The sequence below is a fragment of the Phascolarctos cinereus genome, unplaced genomic scaffold (assembly GCF_003287225.1).
Source record: "Phascolarctos cinereus isolate Bilbo 61053 unplaced genomic scaffold, phaCin_HiC Scaffold_726;HRSCAF=1367, whole genome shotgun sequence".
NCBI classification, from domain to species: Eukaryota; Metazoa; Chordata; class Mammalia; order Diprotodontia; family Phascolarctidae; genus Phascolarctos; species Phascolarctos cinereus.
The window spans coordinates 1,194,401-1,208,423 of record NW_027556098.1 but is presented as its reverse complement, the minus strand read 5'-3'; the positions used below and the strand labels follow the sequence as shown (position 1 = coordinate 1,208,423).

The 14,023-nt window shown below is 35.9% G+C and overlaps 1 protein-coding gene across 3 annotated transcripts in view; it reads right to left on the bottom strand.

Annotated features, from left to right (window-relative positions):
• The window catches only part of SCML2 (Scm polycomb group protein like 2), a 145,996-nt gene that overhangs the window by 49,722 nt on the left and 82,251 nt on the right, over positions 1 to 14,023 (bottom strand). For all 3 annotated transcript variants that reach the window (XM_021007449.2, XM_021007445.2, XM_021007447.2), the window contains one exon: positions 848 to 1,098. In XM_021007449.2, the coding sequence (XP_020863108.1) occupies positions 848 to 1,098 (251 nt within the window). The remainder of the gene's footprint in view (positions 1 to 847; positions 1,099 to 14,023) is intronic.

Sequence of the window (14,023 nt, the reverse complement as noted above, 5' to 3'; positions counted from 1 at the left end):
ATAAAAGCATTTAAAAGCATAACTGAATTCAGGATACCTTTGCATAATTTTCTCAATAAAATTCTAATAATGCAACTACTGTCATTATCAGTAGTACTCTGATAACAAAAAGATTTAAGTTAAGAAGGGATCCTCATACGTGAAAAAGCTGGGAACCACTGCAGTTTATGTCAGTCCTCTAATTTAAAAAAAAAAAAAGCAACACTAAAAAAAACTTACATCAACTCTCTGAGACACAAGTACAAAGTTGGATGCTTTCTCCTAGCTTCTAAATTAGACTCTGAATAGCTAAGAAAATGAAATAATTTTGCAAACTTATCGTGTATGTTTTTATCTATTAAGAAATGTGGCACAAAAAATTAGAATTATAATTTTTTATTGCTTCTTTCCTTCAAGTTGCTGTATCACATTACATTCCCCACAAAGGCCACTTCTTAGGGGTTAACATTAGTCTGATGCAAATATTCCCAGATATTTCTCAGTAAAATAAGAAACTCTTGCACAATAAAATTAAGCTCCCATTTAAATTTAAAATTGTATAAATTCCACATTTTAAAAAATGTTACACTTCTAGCATAAATTTTTTAAAGAAAGTTGAGTTTTAAAAGGTGCTGGTTCAGTGTGTGTTTTTAAGAAGTCAAATGAACACTGTTTAAAGTCTTACTTAACTTTGCTGCAAAAAAAAAACCTAACAAATACGGATGGCATATATGAGAAAATAGGAAATCATCTAAATTATTAAAAGAGACTTATGCTGCAGATAAATTCCTAAACGGCATGTCACACACAATAAGTCACTATAAAAAAAAACTGCAATATAAATTAAAGAGCAGTAGGTATAACTAACCTTTCTTCCTGGTTTTAGGCCTTTTTTTCTTGTTTTGAGATTTTCAGTGTGAGAGATGTTTTTTGTCAGGGAAACATTTTTAGGAGACCTGCCCTTCTTGGGGACTGAAGTCTGTCCAGGTGGTTTAGCCCGACCTGGTTTCTTGCCCCGCTGTGCTGGTATTGGAGCAGTTTTCTGTGGAGACTGCATTGAACGCCGGGTCACTTTGGAAGGGGAAGATTGTGTTTTTGCACTACTCTTTGTAATGGAAACTGAGAAAAAAATACAAACAAAAATAAAACAATATGAATGCCAGAATTTTAAGGCATTTTACCTAATTTTGACTACATAAGTGTTTTGCGCAAATGGACTTTAGTTGCTTTTGAAACAGATTTTAAGTTCATTGGCTACGAAGCCCCTTACACTTTAAATTTTAAAATAATCAGAACATTTAAAATAAAATCAAATTTCAAAACTATAGTCTATTAAACCCAGAAAACACAAGAGTCTAATTCTCTACAATAATATATTAGTATAATATTTACAAGGTAAAAAAATGAAACTTCCAAGCTATAGTGAAAATTTTCATCAACTCACCTTTCAAATGCCTTCCATATTCTCCCCTGCTAATGATGGAAGGCATCTTTCCTTCATGTAATATACTCATATACAATTATTTTACTCATCACTAAAATCAGAGTAAGCTGCCACATGGAAAAGATCCAGAGTAATGTCCTATTCTTGAATGAAATGCTTCATAAGATTTTGAAAACATAAATACTCAACACCTTAAATCTATGTCTAATCATAAATGTAGCTTATTATTTCAGGCTGAATAAGAGTGTTGCTCCTTGAATCATGATTAATTTCCTTATGAAGCATTTACTTCCCACCAGATACTTACTATTCATCTAACTCAGCTAGGCTTAAATATCTCTTAAGATTGGTATGTAATCAGTCATTTTAAAAAATTTAAATATTCATGATTCAGTTATTCTACTTTCCATTCTAAAACAAACAAAAAAAATCATCTAGCATAATAAATAATGCCAAGCAAGAAATTGTTACAGGAAATGTTAGGCATAATTTTTTATATATGCATATATAAAGGCTATATAAAATATAATCAATTTACTTTTTAAAGGGTGTACATTTATCAATTTAACACTCTTCACACTAGCTCTTCATTCTATTATATGAATAGATGAAATTATATTAATTCTCAGACCATTTTTTGTTAGGATTTGACTGTTTATAGATGATACCAGATGCTTTACAGATGCTTTCCACTCAATTTTACTTCCAATAACATTTTCAGGCCATTTATTTACCAACCAATATTATTCCAATTCTTCTACCATCCTGCTGATCATATTCTTCTCCTGGGCACAAATGTCTTTCAGGATTTTTGAGACACTGCTCTCTTATTTTTCTTCCAATTTGTAAGGCTCCTCCTCAATTTCCTTTGTTAAATAAACATTCATATCACACCTGTACAAAGCAAAACTATGTCCTACACCCTCATCTCTTTCCTTTCTACATTCACTTTCTTGATAATTTCAGTAAGTTCCATCGGGACAATTATTGACTCTATGTAGCTAACCCCCAGATCAACATACCAACTCTAATCTGTCTCCTGAGTTCCAGTCCTACAACACTAACTACTTAGGAGACATCTCTAACTGGATGTTCCAAAAGGCATCTGAAACTCCACATTTACAAAACAGAATTCACTGTCTTCATTCTTCCTCCAACCCCATCTCTTTTCTGAACTTTCCTTCTTTTGTTGAGGGTACCACTGTTCGTAAATTACAGTCATCCATATTCACAAGCTCTATCACCTTCAACTCCTCCCCTTCTCTCACCCCACACTTCCCATTAGTTGCCAAATGTTGTTGAATGACATCTCCATGACATCTCTCACCACTGTCAGACTCTCCTCACTCAAGTGGTTTCCACCGTAGATTAGGCTATCACCTCTCCCATCAGTTTCCCTGCTTCGGGGCTTTCCCTTCTCCAAATCATTTTCTCCACAGCTGCCAAAGTATAGGTCTGACCAATTCACAATGCTAACTCAATAAAATGAAGTGGCTTTCTATTGTGTTTAGGATAAAAAACTACTTGTTTCATCTTTAAAGATCTTCAGAACATGGCTCCAACCTATCTTTTCAGGTTTAGTGTATGTTTCTTTCCTTCATACACTCTACCATCCACTAAAATTGTCCATTTTGTTTTTTCTCATACATGATACTCTATCTCTGACTTCTGTGCACCTTTCTAGAGCTGTCCCTGCGCCTGGGATGTGCTGCCCTTCCTCACCTGATTCCTGGAATCCTTAGATTCCTTTCAAGCACAGCTAAAATGGCAAATGAAGCCTTTTGTGATCTCCCCAATTGCTAACCCCCCCTTTTTCTTGTATTTACTTCTGTTTACAAATTTTGTATCTACATATATGTGTACTTCCTGACCTCAAAGTTCAAAGACCTAAGAGTTCATGTCCCATATCTAACAAATACTATCCCTATCCCATTTCTGTATGTTATTTCTCCTGAGAAAATGCAAGCCTCTTGGAAATAAGGATTGTTTCATTTTTGTCTTTTATCGCTAGTTTCTCCCACAGGGAGGGTCTGGAACATATCTCAACTCTGCAGCTTAACGATCTTTTTATTCATCTAGAGTTTAATTGTTAGATCATTCCATTCTTTTTTTCCTTTTACAATGCCCCCTACTTTGCACACCCCCTCCCTCTGGTCAATATTGACAAATGATTAATCTTCTAACTTACTAGAGAAATCAAAGCCATTTACCATAAGTAGCTTCCAAAAGGCCCAAGTTCTACCTTGAACAATCTTCTTTTCCAACCTTCTGGTCTCAAAGGAAGGTGCTCCATACACCTTTCAATGGCTAACCTCTACAAATTTTACTTTTCTCTCAAGCTGCATTTTCTGGGATATTACTTCCTCCATTTGAATCTTCTATTTCTCTCTCTATTCTGACTCTTCTTTCTCTGTCTGAACATGTTCAAGTCTGCCTTTAATTTGAAAGAAAAATTTTTTTCTACATGCTGCTACTTTCCCAGTTCTCTACATATCACTAACAAACGCCTGTAAAGACTGTAATGCACTTTTCTTGCCACCATTTCCTCACCAAGCATCTCTTCCTTTCCCCTGACAATCTGATTTCCCAACCACTACCCACTGTACTGGAACTGTTCTTTCCAACATCAATTATTCATGACTAGGAAAGCACCAAAACAGAGCTTTTTACATTTCTCATTCTCCTTAGTCTCTCTGCCTTATCTCGCCACTGATAAACTACTCTCTCACATCTCAAAACCCTCTTCTTTCTACACTATCTACTATTTTGGTTCTTTTCTTACTTCTCTAATCAATACTTACAGCTTCCCTTTGCTAAAACCCAACTTTGCTTTCCAATCTCTAAATAAAGGAATAACTCTAACATTCAATCTTCAATCCTATGAGAAGAATATAAGCACCTTCAAAACAAGAACTGTTTTAATCAGATGTGTATCTTCTGCATCTACTAGAATGGCAATATAAGGGGTAAAATCAATGTTTATTGAGATAAACTAAATGCTGTTCATTTCTATGATGGGAGAGGTTGTGTATAAACTTTCTTTCTGAGAAATGCAATTTACTACTATAGTTTCAGTTATTAAAAATTTCCATTATCACCTCTACAGAGATGGTCCCTCAAACTATGCTGAGCTCCAGTCCCAAATCCCTAACTATGTGCTGAATATTTCCACCTAGATGTCTTGTTACCTCTAATTCAACATATCTAAATCCCAACTCATTTTACTCACCAAAATAGTCCCCTGCCCTGTACATCCTTTGAAAATAAGTATAATATAGTTATTCTTAATCCTTATTCCATATACTCATCATATTGTCGATTCTTTTCTAACATTTCTTTCAGGTTTAAAATAACAACATGATAGATTGTAGAAAAGTCCAGCTTTCTCATATACACTCCAGCAAAGATCTAAAAATGTCACCAGATTGAAAAACGACCAAGAACTCCAAAGGGAAATAACAATTAGTACCTTCAACCAGCCTAGACTGTAGGAAAAAAAGCAAGCTAGAAGCCCAGAGACATTACACTGGAAACCTACCAGTACTCTAATCAGAGATGGTACAAGGATTCCTGAAGCCTGAAGAAGGGTGCAGGGAGGAGTCAAAAAGAAGAAGGGATATAAGGAAACTCAGATGACTCAGGAAGAAGGGGAAAACAGGTAGAAAATGCCCAGGTTTGTGACAACACACTACGGCCAGGAGCTGGAAGCAATCAAACCAAGATGGAGGCTAGAGCATTGGTGATGGAATCCAAAGTATTCTAAGGTGACCCAGAGGGCAAAGAAGACAAGACCCAGGAGTTCTGAAAAAGGTCTCTTTTATGAGATGTATGAGGAACTAATTCAAATTTATAGGAATAAGAGCCATTCCCCAAATGATAAATGGTCAAAGATATAAAAAGGCAGTTTTCTAAAAAACCCAAGCTACCAATAACTATATGCAAACATGCTCTAAATCATTAACAATTAGAAAAATGCAAATTCTAACAACTCTGAGATGCACCTCACACCCAGCAAATTGGCTAAGCTGACAGAAAAAGGAAAATGACAAATGCTGTAGGGATTATGGGAAAACAAGTACAATTATACACTGCTGGTGGACTGGTGGTCCAGTCATTTGGGGAAGCAATGTGGAACTATGTCCAAAAAACTATTAAACTGTACATACGTTATGACCTATTGACACTGCTACTAGATCTATACCCCAAATGAGATCAAAGAGGAAAAAGATATTATATACAGAAATACTTATAGCAAATCTTTTTGTGGTGACAAAGAATTGAAAACTGAGGTATTTGGCTGAACAAGTTATGATACATGAATGTAATGGAATGCTACTGTACTCTAAGAAATTATGAAGGGGAAAGTTTCAGAGAAACACGGAAAGACTTGTATGAACTGATGGAGTAAAGTGAGCAGAACCAGGAAAATAATTTATACAATAATAACAACACTGTAAAGACAAATAACTTTGAAAGACCTAAGAAATCTGATCAATGTGATGACTAACCACGATTCTGGAAAACCAACAATGAAGCATTTTAACTGCCTCCTGAGAGAGAGATGATGGTACTCATTACGCAGATTGAGACATTTTTTTCAAAACCTAATTCCGGAATGTGTTTGCTTTGAGTATACATTGATACAAAAGGAGGTTTTGCTTTTCTTGCTTTCTCATGGGGGGTGGGGGGAGTAGAGGTAGATATTTATTTGAAAAAAATTTTAATTTAACAAAAAAAGGGAAAAAACTTGCTCAATTTATGGAAAATAAGAATGGAGCATGCAAAACTCAATGAGGCAACAAGAAGTATCAGAAAAAAATACTATGTTGAAAAAAGACAAGTAAAGTAACTATTATTTTTTAAATGACCTGAAAAAAAAGATTAAAGAGAAATAATATAAGAATCACCTGACTTTGTCAGAGGAAATGATCATACTTCCCCTCCACTCCCCAAAGCCCCCCCTGATAATTACACAGATTTATTAGAACCAGAAGGAAAGTGAAAATGAAAATATTCCACTTGTCTCTTCCTTGGGAAAAAAAAATAACTCCCAGGAATATTATATCAAAAATCCAGAACTCAGATCAAAGGAAAAAGTACTGTAAGAAGCCAGAAATAACGAGTTCAAGAAACAAAGAACCACAGTCAGGATCATTTAAGACTCAGAAATAACTACCATAAAGGAAAGAAAATGTTAGAATAAAAGTCAAAAAAGATAAGTCAAAAAATGAAAAGGATCTTTAACTGAATGGAGGGCTTTCCAGTATTCCCCTTGATAAGGCAAGAGCTTAGTAGAAATTGTGAAATGCAAACAGGCATCAACAGAAATCTAGGAAGGTATATGTACATAAATACACAGCAACTGAAAAGTGCCAAACAATAATGAAATATTTATATTCTAATAAGGGGAGAAGCAACAAGAGTACCTTTTAAATCCCAATATCTTTCAAGGAGGACAGATGGAATTAAATAATATAATGATGAGTCCTTAGGGCAGTTTTGTTCTGTTCTGATGGTCTTGAGAAAGGAAAGGATGATTCCCTATTACCTCTAAGACCAAATATAAAATCCTCTGACTTTTAAAGCTCTTCCTAATCCAACCCTTTCCTGCCTTTCCAGGTTTCTCACACTTTATTCTCCTTGATGCACTCCAGGATTCAGCAACACTGACACTCCAACTTCACAGCTTTTCACTGGCTGTCTACTATGCCTAGAATACTCTCCTTCCTCATCTCTGCCTCCTAGCCTCCCCAGCTTTGTTCAAGTCTTAGCTCAAATCCTACCTCTGAAAGATGCCTTTCCCAGTCCCACTCACTGATAGTGCCTCCAATTTACCCTGTATATATCTGGGAGGTACATACTGGCATCATCTCCTTGAAGGCAGAGATTTTTCCTCTTTTTCTTGTATTCCCAGTACTTAACACTTTGCTTAGCATCTAGTAAGTGCTTAATAAATGCTTTCTGACTGACTGGAAGGGGGTCAGGACAGCTGTGTGGCTCAGTGGACAGAGAGGTACTCTAGAGTTAGGAGGACCTGAGTTCAAATCCAACCTCAGACACTTACTAGCTGTGACCCTGGGCAAGTCACTTAACCTCGACTGCCTCCAAGAAAGGGGAGAGGGAGGGAGATCCTTACTTACTATTTCTCTTAGAGTGTGGGAGACAAAGAGCATACAAATATGGAGAAGTGAGTGGAGAGAATAGGTATCATATGAATCTCACATTCTTATCCTAAATTAGACAAAGGGTTGAACACAGTTTGGTATAGAAATACATTAAGTTCAACAGGGAAAAAACTAAGTACGAGGAGAGAGAGAAGGGCGAGAGAGCTTAAGAGGAGGTAATAAAAGTATAGTCAACATACACTTCAATCCTAGAGGTAGATTGTAAAGGGGGTAAATAGAGGCAAACAGAGGAAACAGGTGAAAGAGATGAGAAGATTCATTACTATCTGGACAAAGGAAAAGATGGAAGAAAGCAGAAATGAAGGAGATTACTTCAATTACAGATCACTACTGTTATTCACATTCCTTGCCAATTAACCATCATAATTTTTAGTATTAAGTGACTATACTCACAAAATGGAAGAGGATAACATAAGAAATTAGAAAGCAGACTCCAACAATATGCTATTTACAATAAACACCACAGTCAAGATGATGGACTGGAAAAATTTACCATAAAATTTATTTGGAGGTAAACTCCAAAATTTTGTGGTAGTAGGCAATAGTGAAAATAGTTATGGTTAAATAAAATAGGGAAACTACACCATATTTAAAGGTATAATATTTTCATTACTTAGACTAGAACTTAGTACTTAAAGGAAAAAGCTAATACAATTAAAAAGAAAAATAGAAATCAAAACTATAATAATAGGGAACCTCAAGATATCCCTTTCAGAATTAGAGAAATCTAGCAAAAAAAAAAATTTAAAACCTTAGTAAACCATTAAAAAAAGTTAGATGTGACATTTTTCTGGTGATTACAAAATGAGAATAAAAAGGAGTATAAATATTTTACAACTTTGCACTTGACACTGCTAACCACCCTCAGCTCCTGGATACTCTCTGTTCTCTGGGTTTTCATGATACCATTCTCTTCTGGTTCTCCTACCTAACTGTTCCTTCTCATTTGCTGATATATGTATATATGTGTGTGTGTGTATGTATGTGTGTCTATGTATATGTATGCATGCATGTGTGTGTACGTATGTATGTGTCTCTATGTATATGTATGCGTGTGTGTGTACGCATGTATGTGTGTATGTAAGTCAGGCCTAATTTTTGGTGTTCCTTAAAACTGTACTGAGCCCTTTTCTCTTCTCTATCTACAGTATGTTTTTTGGTGACTTCAATAGCTGCCATAGATTCAATTATCATTTCCACAGAGATGATTAAAAAAACCTCTATTCAGTAACTGTATCCTCAGTAACTCCCTTGTACTTCAGTTACTCATTAACAATTGCTTGAGTATTTCAAAATGGGTATCTTGGAGACATTTCAAACTCAACATGCCCAAAACTAATTTTCTTTTAAATCCAAAATTTACTTATAATAATAACAAGTATAACTTAGTTTGTTTGGGGTTTTTTTGGTGGCAAGCGGAGTTAAGTGACTTGCCCAGGGTCATACAAATACGTATTTGAGACTGGATTGGAACACAGCTCCTCTATTCACTGGGCCACCTAGTACAAATGAGTTTCAATGGGGTAGAGTCTATCAGCATGCTGTGATGGATTATGTCAATAAAGTAATCCCTCCAAACACACACCCTGGGAAAACAAGTAATCGGGAACTGAATGATGATATCATTAGGAAGGAACTTTGGTTCATAGAAAAGTCAGCTGCCACTGAAGCTATACCAGTGCCAGGATCCCCAGGACCAAAAGGTTTTTACTTTGTTTTGGGTTTGGTTTTGTTTGGTGGGAGAAGACGGGTGAAAAGGACTGCTGTATCTTTAGCTATGCTCCTTCTTTAACACTAGTGAAAAATGTGATCAGAAATACTACTGGCAAAAAATAAGCCCATGTAATTTTCAGTCCAGTCCATTATGCCATGATAACTCATCTGCCAAGAAGCTTGGGCTTCTTTATAATCTCCTGTACTCAAGCAGTCACCAGTGGCTGATTAGGATGTCCTAGATAGATAGATACATATACACAGAAAGATAGATTGATATAGATATGGGGGGGGGTGTAAATCAGTTGTGAAATGACAGTGCAAAGATATCTCCAAAGCCCATTTTTTAAAACTCTGCAGTCTTGATAATCCTGAGAATATCAAACCTGGAAAAATACCTCATAAAATCCTGTATCTGCATGTATTGCCATCTAAATGGAATATTGGCTTCAAGCAGATAATACAATCTTCAAATACAAAGTTTTTAAGCATTTGTAGTTGATTTCTCTTCCAACTGGCTAAATCTTGATTTCATACTTGTTACTAGTTAGAAGAATATGATCTCTAGGCTTATAAAAAAAAGACTTGCTTATACTTCTACAAAACCACAGTGATTTCCTACTTAGTGTATCCAGTGAACGTTTTCAGGCAAGCTCTATTTGAAAAGGCTCATACTCTCAGAATAAAGTCCTCAGAACTATTCATCAAGATAGCAAACTTTTAGTCCACACTGAACACTGAACCATACTGTCCTAGGAAGGACTGGTTTCAGGATCCTGAATCTCACTCCCAACAGACTGCTTTTATCAAAAGATCACAATACACATTTCTGATCACCAAATTTCATAGCAGCATATCTGTATGCCATATATACATTGTCCTCAATTCTCATAGTTTTTCAGACTAGTCATCTGATTCTATATAGATGCTCATCCTTATAGTAAAGTACATAGACTGGCACTATTTCCAATGAAAGATAAGGTCTCAAAGGCTTCATGGTCTTTTAGTTGCTTCACTCTCAAAAACACCTTCAAACAAATCTTCTAAGGCAAAGTGTCCTGAACTAAAATCATCTGTCAGCCCAAGGCTATATATGCAATCTGTCATACCTCTAGTAAGGCATTTATAATTATACTCAAAGGATTAATGATGAAACAACATGAGAATAAGAATTGAGGATTAAACCATTTTAATAAATAACAGTTTAATTCCATGGAAGAAATATCTAAGGGAGCCTCTAGGAAGCTTTCTAGGTTACTGAAGTTTTCTAGGTTATTTTAGAATTTCTGTATTAATGAAGCTAAATAATCAGGCAATACATACTTTCATTTTCTCCAAAGTCCATCAGAGAAAAAAAAAGGTAACAAATGTGAGTAAAGCTATCTCAAAATCCTTCTTCTTTTCATAAGGTCAATGAAAAAAATCAGTTGAGGGTATACTCTAAAACCAAAGGCCAGAAATCTGCAGTCAAGGAAGAGGTTCATTATCTTGTACCCTAACCTCATCCCTCTTCTAAATGTCCTTATTTCTGTTGAAGGCACCACCATCTTTCTAGTCTCCCAAATTCATAACCTCTGAATCCTCACTCTCCTTTACCCCACATATCTAATTGTCAAGTCTTGCCATTTCTACTTCTACAACATCTTTCAAATCTAATTCCTTTTCTTCAATAATACAGCCACTACTTTAGGTTAGGCCTTTGTCACCTCTTGCCTAGATTACTGCAAGAGTCTCTTAATTGGCCTCCCTTCCTTAAGTCTCTAGTCATTCCTATACATTCTCTACTTAGGTGCCACAGTGATTATCTTAAGTCAGGATCTGACAATATCAATCTCCTACACAATAAACTTCAATGACTTCCTATTGCCTATAGGATCAAATATAAACTTCTATTTAGCTTTTAAATGCCTTCATAGTCTGGACCTGACCTATCTTTCCAATCCCATTAAAAATCACCCTTCTTCCACTCTCCCTTCATACTCTGTGATATAATCAAACTGGCCTTTTCTCAGTTCTTCACACATGACCCTTCATCTCCATGACTCTGCACTGGCTGCTCTCCATACATGTAATACATACATGTAATACATATATGTAATATATGTAATCTCCTTAACTTCACTTCAAACAATCCCTTTCATAATTCAATCCCTTTCACAGAATCAAGCAGCATCATCTTCTACATGATGCCTTTCCTGATCACTGTCCCCCATTGCTAGTGCCCTCTTCCTCCCAAACTACCTAGGTATCTAACTACTTGGTATTGATTTGTTTTTATACTTAGCTTTTCTATACTTGGATAAATGTATTTCTTGTCTCCTTTATTAGAATGACTGCTCCTTAAGAGTAAGGACAAGTAAGTACTTATATGCCCAATACCTAGCACAGTGATTGGCATAAAGTAGGTGCTTACTAAATGTTTTTTTGTTTGATTGAATGCACAACAGATTTACAAATACTGACCATGTGCTAGGGCATATAAACCTCATGATCAAATGCAGAAAAGCAGAAGTATTAAACATAAGCTTTACTGGCCACAATACAACAAAAACGTTAATTAATAATAGGTCTTAAAACAAAAAATTCCAACCTAAACGGAAACTAAAAAATTTAATACTAAAGAATTGGTGGATCAAAGGCAAAATCATAAAAAAAATTTTTCATTTAAAAAAATTACATTAAGGGCAGCTAGGTGGTGCAGCGGACAGAGCTCCAGCCTTGGAGTCAGAAGGACCTGAGTTCTAATTCAGACTCAGACACTTGACACCAGCTGTGTGACCCTGGACAAGTCATTTAACCCCACTGCCTCACCAAAAAGCAAACAAACAAAAAAATGCATCAATGGGTCCTTAACTGCATGAAAGCAATCCTTATACATCTCCCTAAATGATTTTCCTGCTCACCATAACAACTATTCCAAACAGTTTCTTTCTCCCCTCAGGCCTCCCATGCAACTCCTCCAACCATCTTCTGACCTATGAAGTAAGACAGTATTTGTAAAACTCTTGGCACAGTGTCTAGTACACAGTTGGCATTTAATAAATGCTTGCTCCCTTCTCCTAAGGACCTCACTTCATCCTTCTCTGAAAAATGCTGAAGCCACTTCCCAAGAACTACTTCCCTCATCTCATGTCCCTCTTTCATTATACTCCAGGATCTCCCCCTTCACCAAATGAGACGGCCCTTCTGCTTGCCAAGGCCAACACTTCTCCAAGTAACCTTGATCCCATTCCCTCTAATTTTCTCCAGTGGATTTCCCAGCCCATCACTCCTTATTCTCTAATCTTAAAATTCTTCAAGTGGTTCCTTCCCAAATATCTACAAACATACATAAGTCTCATCCATTCTTAAAAAATTCTCATGAGGATGTTCCATACCTCCCAGTTCTATTTTACTTCTCAAATTGCTTGAAAAAGCCATTTAAACTTGTTGCCTCTACTTTCTCTCCCCTCACTCTCTTTGAAAAACCCTTTGCAAACGAATATCTGACCTCATCTTTTAAATGAAATTAGTCAAATCTAATCACCTTTACTTAATTCTCATCCTTCTTGACCTCTCTATAATGTCTGATACTATCTTGACTTGTGTATGAATTGGATTTGAGCGAGGCAGATTTGCACAAACTGGTCAGCCTCACTCTCTCTTCCAGAGTAATCTCTAATGCTCCACAGTGTCTGTTTCAGCTGCCTTCATGGCCTTGGCACCAATTGTTCTCATCTACCCACTCTGCCAGGGTAAGTCTTCACTATTTCAGCAATAGATTTGAGGCCTTTCAGTTACCCTCAACCTGGTTTAGTCCATCTGCCAAAACAGTCTCTAGGTTATGGCTGCGATACGTGTTACAATTTCTTGGAGTCACAGGGGAGAGTTGGTTGAAGACAGACACCAAAGGTGGATGAATAGCCCTCACTCACATCAGAAGTACCAGTCCTCTCTGAATAGCTCATACACATAACTTTAAGCATCTTTATTCTTATACATCCAACATGCCACTACAAAGGTCAAAGTGGTAAAAATTGACTTTTTAATCTTGAATCTTTGTTTTAATCTTGAAACATAAAAGATTTTTTTTGACCATATACAGATCAATTAAGAGAAATAGGCACTGTTCAGAAAGATTTTAAAATATTATTACATACATGTATATATATGTATATGTATGTGTGTGCATATGTACACATATATGTATTCTGACCAAAATTTTCACTAGTATGCCGCATAACTGGAATGGTAATTTCTTAGTTCACTGATCTAATTTAAACAAGTCACTATTGTCTGGCTTCTAATAAGGTGACAGTCTGAGTTCTTCTAAGGTTTCATCTATCAACTATAAAACACAGTGCTAAGCCTCGGAGTCAACAAAACGTTTAGATAAAACACAGTCCTTGTCTTCAAGTGATTTATAGTCTGGTAAAGAGATAAGACAAACAAGTGGCTATTAGCCATGGCATTATATGTTAAATACATTAAAGACTAGTTATCAGATGCAAAATGAAATGTATACAAAGTAACAGCAATATTGTTAAGATGATCAGTTATGAATGACTTACCTATTCTGAGCAATACTGCGATCCATGCCAACCTTGAAGGACTTATGATGAAAAATGCTATCCATCCCCAGAAAAAGAACTGATGGTATCTGAATACAGATTGAAGCACACTTTTATTTTTACTTTACTTTTCTTGAGGTTTTTTTTTTTGG